General features: G+C 39.6%; 1 protein-coding gene across 1 annotated transcript; it reads left to right on the top strand.

The window, feature by feature from the left end:
• Nucleotides 1-730: 730 nt before the first annotated feature.
• On the top strand, nucleotides 731-2138 carry LOC104783641 (uncharacterized). The gene has a single exon (XM_010508772.1). The coding sequence runs from the start codon at nucleotides 801-803 to the stop codon at nucleotides 2136-2138; it is 1338 nt and encodes a 445-aa protein (XP_010507074.1). The 5' UTR covers nucleotides 731-800.
• The last annotated feature ends 14452 nt before the right edge of the window (nucleotides 2139-16590 follow it).

Raw genomic sequence — 16590 nt, 5'->3', positions numbered from 1 at the left:
GCATCAGATCACAAACGCTTGAGTTGTTGACGTGGATGTGTGAGCTGACGTGGCAGGACGTGAGTGGATATGATGATGTGTCGAAGAAGGTTGTTGACTTGGCATTGAAGATAGAGACGAGATTGTACTTGGAGATATGAAGAATATTCTCTACAAAAAATAAGGAAAGGATAAGCTTCAGGAGCAAGCAGTTTCCTTATCCCTTGATACTTGGAGATTCGCCTTCTAGGGTTTCTCAAATCGTGTATATATATTTTAGGAGTAGGCCACGAGCCAAGTTGAGTATCTAGAATATTGATACAGTTGTAAACTTCGAAGCCAAAAAAAATAAGGCTTAGAAGGTGTGTTCCCAGTTCTCTGTGATGTTAATCAGGGAGGTGATTAAGTGCGCAGAGAATTGTTTTTCTTTCTCTTAGATCTACACTGGTGAGAGTTTAGATAGAAAAGAGAGAGGGTTGGTTTTCTTCTCTTATAGATAAAAAGAGAGAGGGTTGATTTTCTTCTCTTAGATCTACACAGTGTGTTGTGTTAGATAGAAAAGAGAAAGTCTTAGATTCATTCTTAGTCAGGATCAATCCTATTGGGTAGAATAGGTTGAGTAAGGGCCGAGACAAAATTGTATCCTTGTAAAAGATAAATTTTGTTAATAAGATTGAATATAGAAGCGTTGGCTTGGCGCGTTCCAAGTGTGAATCAGTGTGTTGTGTTTCTCTATACCTTAACACGGTGCATTCTATTGTTTTGGTTGCACTGAAATAAGAGAAGGTTATAGTGATAGCTACCATTGTTTCTGGTGCAACATGCACTTCCACAAAAAATGTGCTGAGTCTTCGTCAGAGATAAACCATCCTTCTCATACGCGCCACCCCCTCAAACTCCTCACACATGGAGTACATGATGGCTCCAACATTGACTTGTGTCGCTTTTGCGGAGGAACGTTTAGGAAACTGATCTACCACTGTTCCATATGTGTATTCAGTTTGGATCCAGTATGTGCTCATAATCCACCACCGCTTACGATTGACCATCCAAAGGGGCATGAGCATACACTCACACTCATGCCCAGACTTATCTTCTTCACTTGTAATGCTTGTGGGACGTTTGGTGACCGATCTCCTTATGTATGTCCTCAATGCGATTTCATGATCCATAAAGATTGTATCTACTTACCTCGCGTCATAAATATCAATCGACACCACCATCGCGTATCATGGTCTTATTTTATTGGCCCGAGAAATTGGATATGTGGAGTTTGTCGTCAAAATATTTATGGAAGATACGAGGTTTACTCTTGCTCGGTTTGTCCTCAATACGCAGTTCATTCAAGATGTACGACCAGAGGACATGTGTTGGATGGGAAAGAACTAGAGGAAGAACCTGCAGAAGAGATTGAAGATGTTGAACCCTTCAAGGTGGTGGGTGAGAATCTCATTAATCATTTTAGTCATGATGCACATAATCTAAGATTTAAGGAAAGTGGTGGTAATTCCAAGGGTACAACTGGTGAAGAGAGCATGCGTTGTCACGCATGCATCCTTACCATAGATATGGATTCATTTTATGCTTGTGTGGATTGTGATTTCATCCTTCATTCCATATGTGCAAATCTCCCTCGAAAGAAACGGCATATTCTACACAACCACCCGCTTACACTCCAAACAGAGATTCCTTATCATAAGTTATATAACGGTGTCTTCGAGTGTTCTGCTTGCACCGAGTTCTCTAGCGGATTCAGTTATGTAGGTTCCGGTGTTCAGTTAGATGTGCGGTGTGGTTCTATCTCTGTGCCTTTTGTCCACCAAGGTCATCCTCATCCTTTTTTCTTCACTTTACCAGATCCTAAGACATGCGGGTCTTGTGGTAGCAACTACGATAAGGTATTAAACTGCATTGAATGCGATTTTGCTTTGTGTTTCTCGTGTGCTGCTTTGCCATATGTGGTTAGAAACCAAAAGTATGATATACATCCTATAACCATATCCTTTGGTAAAAAGGCGAGTGGTGTATATTGGTGTGATATATGTGAAACACAATTGAATCCTAACATACATTTCCATATTGGTTGTGTACACTTAAGAGGCTTCATACACGTCAAACCAGGGCACAAATATGACAACCCGTCCCACGGACCCCACTAGTCCACCGCTAGCCGCCCCAACGGACCCCAAGCTGGCCCTGCAGGGCATCAATCCTAACCCCTCACTGTGGAAAGGAACTATTCATCCAAATCCACCAGTAGGTTATTGGTGCGCCAGGCTTTCCTTGAACCCTGGTCCCCACCCTTTAACAACCTTCCCACAGGACAAGCTGTCACCAATTGATCCAACTGAAACGACCCGACCCATTTTTTTAAAAATATAAATAATAAATAATAATAATTATTATAATAATAAACTACAACTAGTGGTCCCATACCCACTAGGCACCTAACCACAGTCACAACCAACAACGGAAATAACCAAAACCAATATCCAACAATAATCTAATAATTATAACATAAACAATATCCAAAAACCAACCAACAAGAATCATATAACTAGAAACCTAGCAATGTTTCTAATGACCCAACTCTAGCAACCTAGCAATGCCAGACAACAACCAATCGAGTCCCTAGAACATCCTCCTCTTCATTGTGTTGATTCCACGATCACACTTTGCCTTTACCTGCACCACAAACACAAATTGCAATGCATGAGTATTTTATAAACACTCAGTTAGGCAATCCTCACATCTACTGAGATATACACACAAGCAATAGAGACATCTCAAACCATCAACAAACAATCAACAATCAACAATAACAAACCAGGACTCTGCATCGACCGACATCAAACATGCATCGACCGACACCCGTTGGGGTTGCGTCGGCCGACGCATGATATGCATCGACCGATGCAAGGTTCACTTGCATCGACCGATGCTCCCATAGCATCGACCGACTAGCACGAAAACCCTAAAGTTTTACACGCCGTCCTCGCACTTGCATCGACCGACGCACAAAGTGCATAAATCGATGCACATGTCGAGCATCGTTTTTCCCCGAAGCTTCTCGCCGGATCTTCGTTCCTACAACCACAAAACTCGATCCCAAGCCACAAGAAAGCTTCCTAACGTCCCAAATAACAATCTAACAAGCCAAAAAACACATAACAAGCAGATCAGAGAAATCTCCAGCTTAGATAAGCCATGGTCCTGCACTTACCTTTGCCAAGAAGTTTCTGAACCTTAAACAAGCAAGAACACACTCCTAGGAAGCTCCTACAACGATCTCAGCTACAGATCTCTACAGGAAATGCCTCCAATCACCAAAAATCACCAAGAACACTCAAGAACACTTAGGGAACTTTTTATCTCTTTTCCTTTCTCTCCAAAAGTGGCTAAACGCGACTAATGAGACAAAACACGAGTTAAGGGTTTTCCTAACCCAAAACGCAGCGTTTAACTTAAACTCGTCCGCAGAAACAACCCTTGCATCGACCGATGCAACCCCTAAACCGGGATTTCGGTTCGCGGATGTTACAATTCTCCCCCACCAACATAGATTCGTCCTCGAATCACGAATATCCATCAGCCAAGGACTCCCGTGCGACCGTCTCCACGGCCCGCACCCTCCGACCGATCTACGGAAGGTCACCTCTAGGCGATAGACTCATGCTCCAGGCATTATTTGCTCTCGACTTATGGACTTTCCTTTACTCATAGGCCTAAACCTTGAGTTTTTATTGGCTTCTCATCAGACCTAAGTCTGCATGCCATAATATTGGCTCCTCATCAGACCTAAGTCTGCATGCCATAATATTGGCTCCTCATCAGGCCTAAGCCCGCATGCCATAATATATAAGGAAGTCCAATATTCGTCTCTCGGGTTGCTACCCTACAACCTGCCCCCGGATCGTCATCCGAAGTCGATATACCGACCATAATCCCAAGACACAAAGTCTCAGAATATGGCAGTACTAGGAGAGCCAAAGTCCCCTAAGAGTCGCGAGCAAACAATTCTGAACACGTCTGAGTCCTATCCCTATCCAGGTATCCTTCCCGTGGCTCGCGTAAAACATCACAATGTCCTACCAACCACATATTCCTCTCACTGGAATACCTCATGACCATACATGGATCATCTCACTGCCACTAGGGCTAAACAAATGTCCTAAACAGAACCGCCACAAAGGCCAAACAAATGTCCTAAACAGGACCGCCACCAAGGCCAAACAAATGTCCTAAACAGGACCGCCACCAAGGCCAAACAAATGTCCTAAACAGGACTGCCACCAAGGCCACTCGTTCCGAAGGACCACCTAAACAGGCAACTCTGGCTAAACAGCCCGCCACAAAGGCCACACATCTGGCTAAACAGCCCGCCACAAAGGCCACACATCTAGCTAAACAGCCCGCCACAAAGGCCACACATCTGTCTAAACAGCCCGCCACAAAGGCCACAGAACTAGCTAAACAGCCCGCCACAAAGGCTACAAAACTGACTAAACATCCCGCCATAAAGGCCACACAAGCCCCTCCAAGGCTCTCCACCACTAAAATGGACAAATTCTAACTCACATAAAACTTTCCATTTTTTTAGAACTTTCCACTTTTGGAAACTTCCCACTTTTAGAAACTTCTAATTTAGGAATCTTTCCTCAAACTACCGCCTAACGGAAATTTTGTACTCTGAGCACCACCTCATCTTGTTACTTAGTCTCACAACAACCCACCCCTAAGCGACCAAGTAAACAAGAGAGATGGACTGGAATACTCAATTTCCGCTCCAGCCACGGATTACAGATGAGACTAGGCTAGACAAGCTCAAGTCGCGGCTTGCTTCTCATACCACTTCTTAAACCTTGCCTGCATCCTCGACTCAGGCTCCCAAGTCTGCTCCTCAACACCATCACAGTCCCATAGGAATCTCATCAAAAGAATCTTCTTCTTCCAAAGTTCCTTGATCCTCCTCTCGAGAACCCTCACTGGTCTCGCCTCCACAGTCATGTTACGCTGAAAATCCTCAGGAATATTAGCTAACAACTGATCATCCTCACGGAGACATTTCCACAACATAGAAATATGGAAAACCTTGTGGAACGCACGCATAACCTCAAGCAACTCCAGCCTATATGTTGTCGGTCCCACCCGCTCAATCACTCTGAACGGACCCATATACCTCGAACTCAACTTAGTTTTTGTCAATGACCTGTTCGGACCCTGCAACATGGCCACCTTGAGGTATACTCTGTCTCCTACCTGAAACTCAAGATCTCTCCTCCTCCTATCGGCATAACTCCTCTGCCTATCATGAGCTTCTTTCACGTTCAGCTTGAGAACCCAAATCTTCTCTGAGGTCTCCTAAACAAAATCTGCCCCGTAAATGCTCCTCTCCCCCACCAGAGTCCAGCATAACGGTGTATGACACGGCCTCCCATACAAAGCCTCATAAGGAGCCATCTTAATACTCGCCTGATAGCTGTTGTTGTAAGCAAACTCTACCAGGTTCAGGTGATCTGCCCAATGGCCACCCCAATCCAACACACACATCCTCAGCAAATCCTTCAACGTCTGGATCGTCCTCTCTGACTGTCCATCTGTCTGGGGATGCTACACTGTACTCATATGCACCTTAGTGCCCATCTCTGCCTGAAATGCTCTCCAGAACACCGAAGTGAACTTAAAATCCCTATCAGACACAATACTCGCTGGCACCCCATGCAACCTGACTATCTCCCTCACATACTTCTTAGCCAAGATCGCTGCTCCATCTGTCTTCTTTATAACCAGAAAATGTGCCGACTTAGTCAACCGGTCCATAATGACCCAAATAGCATCAAACGTCCTGGACACTGGCAAACCCACCACGAAGTCCATAGTAATCATATCCCACTTCCACTCTGGAATGGGAAGACTCTTCAGTAACCCTCCTGGAACCTGATGCTCAGCCTTCACTAGCTGACACACATCACACCTCGCGACCCAACTAGCTACATCCTTCTTCATCCTAACCCAGTGATAATACCTCTTGAGATCATGGTACATCTTAGTCGCTCCTGGATGAATAGAAAACTTGCTCGCATGAGCCTCTCTCAGAATCTCCTGCCTCAACTCCTCACCCTTGGGCACACAAATCTGACCGTGCACCAAGATAGTACCATTATCTGAGACCTGATACTCTGAATCCACATCCTTTGAGGCATTCACCAGCCCCAAGTCCTTCTCCTAAGCCAACCGCACCCTGCTCAGAAGATCTGCTCTATCAACCGCCTCCAAACCCAACGGTTCCTGAGAAACAGCACACAATCTCAACGCACAGATCTCTCCTATCAGGGACTCCATATCATGCTCCTGAGCCGAAGCTACCCTCTTCCGACTCAGAGCATCTGCAACCGAGTTAACCTTACCAGGGTGATAAGCTATCTCCAAATCATAATCTGCCACTAGCTCCATCCACCGCCTCTGTCTCAAGTTCAGCTCAGGCTGAGTGAATATATACTTCAGGCTCTTATGATCTTTAAACACTTGTACCTTTGCACCATAAAGATAAGATCTCCAAATCTTTAGGGCAAAAACTACAGCAGCCATCTCCAAATCATGAGTAGGATAGTTGCCCTCATGCTTTCGCAACTGCCGCGAAACAGAGGCAATCACCATCCCATGCTGCATCAACACACACCCCAAACCAACTTTGGATGCATCAGTATAAACCACATAGGGTTCTCCCTGCTCAGGCAAAGCCAAAACTGGAGTAGTAGTCATCATCTCCTTCAGGCTTGCAAAGCCCTCCTCGCACTCCTGTGACCAAAAACAAGGAACATCCTTCCTTGTCAACCTAGTCATCAGACGTGCTCCGCTCGCAAACCCCTGCACAAACCTCCTGTAGTAACCTGGCAACCCAAGGAAACTCCTAATCTCTGTGGCATTTTGCGGTCTAGGTCAATCTCTGATAACCTGAAACTTCTTCAGATCTACAGAATCCCCATCTGCAAACACAATATGACCCAAAAAACCTATCTCACGCTGTCAGAAACTACACTTACTCAACTTAGCAAAAAACATATGCTCCTGCAGCTTCTCCAGAACTGCTCTCAAATGCATTGCATGCTCCTCATGACTCTTAAAGGAAACCAGGATGTCGTCAATGAAAATGATGACAGACACGTCCAGAAACTCCTGAAACACGCTGTTCATCAATCTCATAAACGCTGTTGGCGTGTTAGTCAACCCAAACGGCAACACCACAAACTCATAAACCCATTCCTCGTCCTTCTACTTGACGAACACCACCGACGCCCCCCCCCCACGGTGAAGTGATAAGACGAAAGAATCCTCTATTTACTTCCTCAGCTCTACTAGACTAATAATCAAGTATGCTGACATCAACTCACCACCATCTGAAAATCAACCCCTTTTGCCAGTCCAAGAACCTCTAGTAACTTGCCTCTAAGGGAAACTTCCTCAAGATGGCTTAATCCAAAATTAACTTTCCCCTTTGGAATTCTCCACAGCAAATTAACAATACAAGCGTAATAAAATCAACAAGTACCATACGTTCGCATATTCTGATTCACAGCATCAAATGCTTTGCAGGTCGCTAACTCATACCACTTGACTTATTCCCTCCAATAAGCTTACCAAAACCTTGAATCTAGCAACCCTGTCCATCTCCAATGAACTTCATCCAACATCGTCGCAACGATTAGTTTATCCTGCCATGAAGGCTTCTCGTGAACTTATGTATCTGGCAAACATGCTTTTCCCGGATCATACCTGCTGCAACTACCCTTCCCGGGACTCCAGCACCACCGGCCGCAACAGCCACACATTCATGACCGCTCCAGTCATAAAACCCTGACCCACTGGGCAACACATCCAAAACCCGAGATTAAACCACCAGCACTCTCTCGAGGTCTACATTCACTCATTATGTTTATACTCACGTCCTAGGCATTGATTGCTCCCAACTCTCCCACCCTTAGGTCGCAACCTTCGAGCCATACCGATCTCACTCTCAGACCTCCGTCTTCGAGTTATACCGTCTCACTTTTGGACCATAATCCTCAAGATCTCGGTATCAGAGGAACTAATCATCCCCTCAGGATAACATCATCCCCTCTACCACTCTCGGAGCCCACAGTCCCTCGAGCTATCGGTATTCTGGGAAAACCACCATCCCTTTAGGAGCAACAATCCTTAAAGACTATAAACATATTTCGACAAAAGGTACTTCCCGTGGTACGAGTATAACATTACAATGTTACACCTACCCACACAACTTCTAATATCCAACTGGATTACCCAGCAAACAGAGAAATATCTGCTCCAACTACATATGTTCATCTATCCGCCTCTCTAGGCTCAATACCTCTCGCGAAGAATCTCGCACCGGTCATCTATCACTGCTCTATCCTCCTAACATAAGATGGAAAGTCCTCAACATCCGCAGCCCTCAGCTGCACCCCGCCACATGCAGCACAACTGGAGCCTGCACTGGTACCCCTCTTGGTAACCGCTCCAACAGTACGCCAACAGATCTGCCAAGCGATCACCTCGACCTGGGCTCCACCTGCTGTAACCCCACACCTGGGTTCCCAGCACCCCCGGCACGCTCACCGGCTAACCCCCTTTGGTCCCTCCTGATACGCTTGCGACCCTCTGACGAACCTCCTCGTGGGACTCTGGACCACACACTCGCTGGCTTCGGGACCCGCCCGACCATGACCACGACCACGTCCCCGTCCACGACCAACAACTCAAACACCTTTAAACACTGCACTTCCAAGAACAGAGGCTAACAAGCAATCTTAACATAATACAAAAACACAAAAACCAAAACTCACCATGGAATCACACTGTAGGCGCGAAGAAGATGTTCTAGGACTCCATGCCACACACAATTGACTAACTCACATAATCAATCAAGACATGCAATTCCAAACATCTACAACACAAAGCCTAGTGAACCCAAACCTAGAACCATAGGGGCTATGATACCAAATTGAAACGACCCGACCCATTTTTTTAAAAAAAATAAATAATAAATAATAATAATAATAATAATAATAATAATAATAATAATAATAATAATAATAATAATAAACTACAACTAGTTGTCCCATACCCACTAGCCATCTAACCACAATCACAACCAACAGCGGAAATAACCAAAACCAATATCCAATAATAATCCAATAATTATAACATAAACATTATCCAAAAACCAACCAACAAGAATCATAGAACCAGCAACATAGCAATGTTTCTAATGACCCAACTCAAGCAACCTAGCAATGCCAGACAACAACCAATCAAGTCCCTAGAACATCCTCCTCTTCATTGCCTTGATTCCACGATCACACTTTGCCTTTACCTGCACCACAAACACAAATTGTAATGCATGAGTATTTTATAAACACTCAGTAAGGCGATCCTTCTATCTACTGGGCTATACACACAAGCAATAGAGAGATCTCAAACCATCAACCAACAATCAACAATCAACAATAACAAACCAGGACTCTGCATCGACCGACACCAGTTGGGGTTGCGTCGACCGATGCAAGGTTCACTTGCATCGACTGATGCTCCCATTGCATCGACCATTGCATCGACCGACGCATGCTTGACATAGCACAAAAACCCTAAAGTTTTACGCGCTGTCCTTGCACTTGCATCGACCGACGCACAAAATGCATCGACCGATGCACATGCAGAGCATCGTTTTTCCCCGAAACTTCTCGCTGGATTTTCGTTCCTACAACCACAAAACTCGATCCCAAGCCACAAGAAAGCTTCCTAACATCCCAAATAACAATCTAACAAGCCAAAAAACATATAACAAGCAGATCAGAGAAATCTCCAGCTTAGATAAGCCATGGTCCTGCACTTACCTTTGCCAAGAAGTTTCTGAACCTTAAACAAGCAAGAACACACTCCTAGAAAGCTCCTACAACGATCTCAGCTACAGATCTCTACAGAAAACGCCTCCAATCACCAGAAATCACCAAGAACACTCAAAAATGCTTAGGGAACTTTTTCTCTCTTTTCCTTTCTCTCCAAAAGCGGCTAAACGCGACTAATGAGACAAAATTCGAGTTAAGGGTTTTTCTAACCCAAAACGCAGCGTTTAACTTAAATTTGTCCGCAGAAAACCAACCTTGCATCGGTCGATGCACTATATTTTGGTTCGAGGATGTTACAACAAATTAGCATTTGTTGGCTATGGCTTTGAGCTGATTCCAGGAAATAGAATCAATCGGCCGGATTGCAGTTCGTGCTACAGTCGATGCATAGGTTCTTTTTTACAAAGAAGTGATTATGATGATATGTATGCATGCTCTCGCAATTGTTTCTATGAGTTTCCCGAATGTTGAGTTATTTAAATCTATAAATTATAAATTTTTTGTTATAAAATAGAGAATTTGTTAGAAATACCATTTATGGATACCTGTTCAAAAATACCTCTGTTTTTGAACATTTTCATTTTTACCTTCTTTTACACAATTACAATATATTAAATTAATTTTTAGAATTATTTTTTTTATTGTTTGGATTCTCTATTTTACATTTAGGATATAGTTTTGACTTAAGTGAAACGCTGCGTTTTGGGCAAAAGGAAGAGGAAAACCCTTAAGTCGATTCTTTTGTCTCATTAGTAGACTTTGGCCGTTTTTGAGAGAAAAAGAAAGCGAGAAAAGATTCCTAAGTGTTTTTGAGTGTTCTTGGTGATTTCTGGAGATTGGAAGCTGTTCCTGTAGAGATCTGTAGCTGGGATCGTTGTTGGAGCTTCCTGGATGTGTTTTCTTGTTGGTTTAAGGTTCAGATTCGTCTTGGCAAAGGTAAGTGTAGGACCATGGCTTATATAAGATAGAGATTACTCTGATCTGCTTGTTTATGTGCGGTTAGGCTTGTTAGATGGTTATTTGGGACGTTAGGAAACTTTCTTGTGGCTTGGGATCGAGTTTTGTGGTTGCAGGAACAAAGATCCGGCAAGAAGCTTCGAGGAAACAATATGCTTGGCATGTTGCATCAGTCGATGCAAGTGCGAGGATGGCACGTAAAACCTTAGGGTTTTTGTGTTATGTCGAGCATGCGTCGGTCGATGTTGTGCGAGTGTCGGTCGATGCAAGTGTGACTTGTATCGGTCGATCCAACCCTGTGTCGGTCGATGCATCTCCATGTGGTGTCGGTCGATGCTTGTTGGTGTCGGTCGATGCAGAGTCCTGGTTTGTTTATTGTTGTTTGTTGATTGTTGGTTGATGGTTAGAGTTGTCTCTATTGCTTGTGTGTATAGCCCAGTAGATGGGAGGATTGCCTTACTGAGTGTTTATAAAATACTCATGCATTGCAATATGTGTTTGTGGTGCAGGTAAAGGCAAAATGTGATCGTGGAATCAAGGCAATGAAGAGGAGGATGTTCTAGGGACTCGATTGGATGTTGTCTGGCATTGCTAGGTTGCTAGAGTTGGGTCATTAGAAACATTTCTAGGTTGCTGGTTCCATGTTTTCTGATGATTTGGATATTGGTTTATGGTTATATTTGATTATTGGATATTTTATTATTGGAATATTATTGGTTATTGATATTGGTTATTTCCGCTGTTTGATTGTGGTTGTGGTTAGGTGGGTAGTGGGTATGGGACCACTAATTGTAATATATTATTATTATTATTATTATTTATTATATATTATTTATTATTAAAAAAAAATAAGTTGGGTCATTTCAATCACCACCATCTCACCAACGCCGTTCACGAAACTAAGAAAAAGAAGAGGACAAAACTGTATTTCCAATCTCAAATAAATGCATAAATCTGTAATCACGGATAAAAAGTCCTTACCAGATAATAATACTATTCAAAAAAAATCCATATCTCATAATTAAGGCTTTTTTTATTTATATGTACGTCTCTTCAAGCTAGAGAAGAAATAGAATTTTAACAAAAAACTGATTGCCTCATTGTGTGATGAAAGAACTCTAACTCTTAATCGAAAAGATTTTTTAACGAAAAAGATTTTTTAACGAAAAAGATTTTTAGAAAAGAAAAAATCTTCCACTACTGTAACTTTCTCTACAAACACAAAAAAAATCAATGCGTCTCTCAATGTTGATACTAAAATATAAAGGGAAAATGATTTCTAACTTTAACTTTAACTTTAACTTTAACTACGTGAAAATGATACATAGTCATCACATACTCCGGTACTCTCGTTGTCGGAATTCAGTGATCACCGTCAACCATAACTGACCAACAAAAAAAATTTATTTAATCTTGATTTATTTTTGATAAATAATTAAAAACAATTATTACATATTTTGACTAAACAATATATAACAAAACTTACCACAAAATAATGATCAAATACTACAAAAACAAATTATATAACAAAATATATTTTTTTGTGGTATATTTTGTTATATAGTTTTGGTAATATAACAAAAAATTTGATAAATATATAGAACTACGAAAATTTGTTATAAATACTCTTTTTGACATAGCCTTTTTCAAAAATACCCTTTTAGAATATTTTTATATCTACCCTCTTTTACACAATTACAATATGTTAAATTAATTATTAGAATTTTTTTTTAGGTTTGGGTTCTCTATTTTATATTTAGGGTATAGTGTTTAGGAAGTAGAGTTTAATATTTAGGTTTTAGGATTTAGAATTTAATAATTTTATACATTAAAAAAGGGTATTTTTCAAAATGGACACCATGAAAGGGTATTTTTGAAAAGTGACATAGAAAAAAAAAAGTATTTTTGAAACTTAAACAAGGTGAACATACCACCAAATTGAATGAATCTTTCAAAAATAGAAATGTTTCAATCAAGTGTCTAAAGCATTATGATGAAATAATGATCGAAGTTAGAATTATGATGTTAGCAAATGGTGATCCAAATATACTTCGGTATTGTTGCTCAAAAAGGAATGATGAAAAAAATTTCTTTTGTTTTGGGCGGTGATTTACAAATTGAACGAATTGAGTACGTAAAATTTTTCTTCCCGACCAGCGAGGGGTTCGACCAGTACACACCGTCAACAAAACACATCCTTATGACTCTATTTGGAACATTTTACGGCATGAAGGGGAGCAGCAGCAACGACTATTTGAGTTGGTTTATGGTTGTGGCTACGGTGTTCTTCTATTTCACTGTCGCGCTTACCAAATGGTAAAAATTTTCTGGTCAGTTTTTGAGATTTAGAAACTATTTTTTTTTTAAATCTCAAAATTATTGTATCTAATCGCATGAATCGCAGGACGCAGAACAAGATTTATCAATGAGATTTGTATGATTACCGCGATTGCTACAATTTCTTTGATGGTTGTGAGTATGTTCGATTGGCTAAAAGCTCTGGGAGTTGTTGCGGGTCCGCTTATCTGATTTCTTTGATGGTTGTTAGCACACTCTACGCTTGAGTTCTTACATAATCACTATTCTATTTTGGAAAAATAATATAAATTAATATGTTATAATTATTTTGTTTTTTCGGTATACATCAAAATTTAAAGACTATGTTGTATGACTTTAAATAAAGTAAAGAAATCAAATTTTCTTTTTGATGATAACATATTTAGTGCAATTAAATCATATTGTATCTTACATGCCATATGCCATATATTTTTATAGTTGTAGTCATATTTTAAAATCATTGTGATACATATTTTCATAAAATTTATTTGGGGGTGTTAGTTATGCATATTTTTTATTTATTTATGGTGATAGCTTAAAGAGATTTAAAATGTTTCAATTAAGAAAAAAATCAAAATAATAAACAGTAGGTTTGCAGTGTCTCATACATATATAACTAAGTGAATCTAACAATAGATTATTAGACTAATACATTTTCTATAAAAATAAAATAAAAAACAGCCACTACTTTATTAGGTTATTATGTTAAAGTCTTTAGTTGTGTATACACTTTGATTTATATAAAATGATAATGTTTCATATAGAAAAAAATAATTAACATATTATAGCATAATAGACACATAAACATAAATACTATTTCTTTTGTTAACAAACGTTTAGACCTAGAATGGAACTTAAGTTTTTTCTTTTAAATCTAATATATATATATATATATATATACTTCTATTATAACATTAAAAATTGACATTTTACTATAAGTTTAACTTTATTTAGGCTATTTTCTAACAATCATCTATTTTCTGAAAATAAATATAAAATTTTGAGATCAACTAAAAGTTTAATTAAACAATAATATTTGATTTTGTAATCAACGATTATTAATTATTTTTTAATAATTCATCACATATACATGATATCACTACAAACAAATCATAATATAAAGTTGTTTAATTAACGTTATTTTAAAAACCGCGACTAAAAATTATGAGGTCGAAAGAAATTAAAAAGTCATATAATCAGAAGATCGAAAGAAATTTAAAATTCATTTAAAATTATATTTATATACAAATACAAAAAAATAACATGACTACAACATTAAAAATTCATTTGAATTTATATTTATATACAAATATAAAAAAGGAAATGACTACAATTGAAAGTAACAAACAACAAAGTATATATTTTCGAGTAAAATATGATAAAACTAAACTATATATCATATATTACATGTATATCCTATTCAAATAAACTGAAACTTTTATTGAGTTAAATCAAGGAAAAAAAAATATTATAGAATTTATAAAATTATGTGAGATTTAAAATATGAGGTCATGAGGGTTATAGTGAGATATGTACCTTTATTTTAATAGATAATACAGAAATTGAGGTATCAAAGGTAACTATTTGAGAGTTACCAAAGTGTAATTAAATGCATATTAATACATTTTTAACATGTTATATTATATTAAACTAGATGAATACTCGAGCTATGTGCGGACTTATGGCTTACCGTTTTTAAACAATTTTGCTACTAATTTGTTTTTATGTAGAATTTATCTTTGATTTTTTAATTATGGAAATTTTGAAAAAAATATAATTTGATGTTGATTTTTTTAATACTTCACGAATGTTTTCTTATTTTGTAATTAAATTATTAGATATATGCATGAACAACTTTGTTTTGAGAGATTAAAACATTCTACAATTCTTGTCTAAAATTTCAAAAAAAAATATTTTAAATGAAAGCTTCATCTAAGGATGCATATTTTGTAACAAAGAGTTTTTTGGTTGAATAAATTTTACATTCATAAAAAAAAAAGCCTAAGTATTTAGATACATTCATACGCTTGATTTTTTTTTTTTGGACAAACAGATGCTCTCATTCATTCAAATCAAAGCAAATACAAAGGAATAGATGCAAAGATTTCAAAGTTTAAACTGATACAAAGGTTACAAAGATGGGCATTCCCCAATACCATAAAAGAGTAGATAGGTAACATCGAGATAGACTCCATGAGAGCTATGAACGAGTCACTAGGAAGCGGCTTGGAGCTCCGATGAGAGCAGATTTGTAAATCCGATCGGGTTTTAATTCGGGTCCAACAAGTCAACGATGAGTCAACACCAACGCAAATCGTCCGGTTTGTCGACATTTGATATGTATGGTGTTCCGCACATAACTTCTTAAACTTCAGACATATAACCATGTATTATATATAGGTCATGTAGCTGGATGTCCTTTACCATAGTTTGCATGTGTGGCCATGCATTCTGTAATACTTGAGGTAGCTCACTATCTTTTTTCCTCATCAGCTTGCTGGAGTTTCTCTCTTGAGACTCTTGTAGATGAGAAGTTGATGTTGCGTTTCTTGTGAACGTTATATCAAGTGTTATCAATTGTGTGTTTTGAATCCATTGTGTTTTGAATTCTCTGTTTTACGTTAACAGCCAAGTTCAGACTGTGATATGTGACTGAGGCGAGAAACCCATAAGAGAAGGAAGCCATAATCCTGAGAAGATTATCGCCAAACACCGCCGCCGTCTCCGCCTGGCAAGGCTCAGGTGACGGTACGGAGGAGGGGTCTTCAGAGGTGAGCCAGGTTCCAGATCGAGATTTAAAAAAGACCAGGGGTTGTAGATCCGCCGACACAGAGGTTGACCAAGGATAAGACTGGGTGGAGTTCGCCGGAAACCACCTCCATCGATAATCGATGAACCACATGCCATACCTAGAGTAGGTTGGTTCAAGAGGGTTTGGGGAGATTTCAAAAGGGGACAAAAGATGGGGAGACAAAACATAAAACTAACGCTAACCGAGCAGAGATTTAAAGGGAACATGAGAGAGGAACTATTGTCCCGACGCCGGCGAGCTAAAGCTTCGCCGACGTCGGAGGAGTTTAATGGGAGAGATACCTCGATAATTGTGTCTGGGAGAGAAAGGAGTTCTGCTGTGACGAGTTCGTTAAAATTGTACTATACATTCATACGTTTGATTAGCACAAGAATTAATGCTTCGATCATGATCATAAATTGGTATCTAAATTGTTCTCAAAAATTTTATGCATATCACTCACTGTGTTTTGTTGGTCTTTTAAATTCTTGATGGATCGGTCTTTCTTATTACTAGCAAATACAGCTTGGTTATGAGTGAGAGTGTTTTTTGTTTGGTTATTGGTTATATTGTTTAGGTGCTACTGGGAACAAGAGCTCAAAGTAATGAAAAGCTTCATAA

The sequence above is a fragment of the Camelina sativa genome, chromosome 4, assembly GCF_030686135.1.
Source record: "Camelina sativa cultivar CO46 ecotype springtype chromosome 4, ASM3068613v1".
Taxonomy (NCBI): Eukaryota; Viridiplantae; Streptophyta; class Magnoliopsida; order Brassicales; family Brassicaceae; genus Camelina; species Camelina sativa.
The sequence above is the reverse complement of the archived record's forward strand: the minus strand, read 5'-3'. Positions and strand labels throughout refer to the sequence as shown.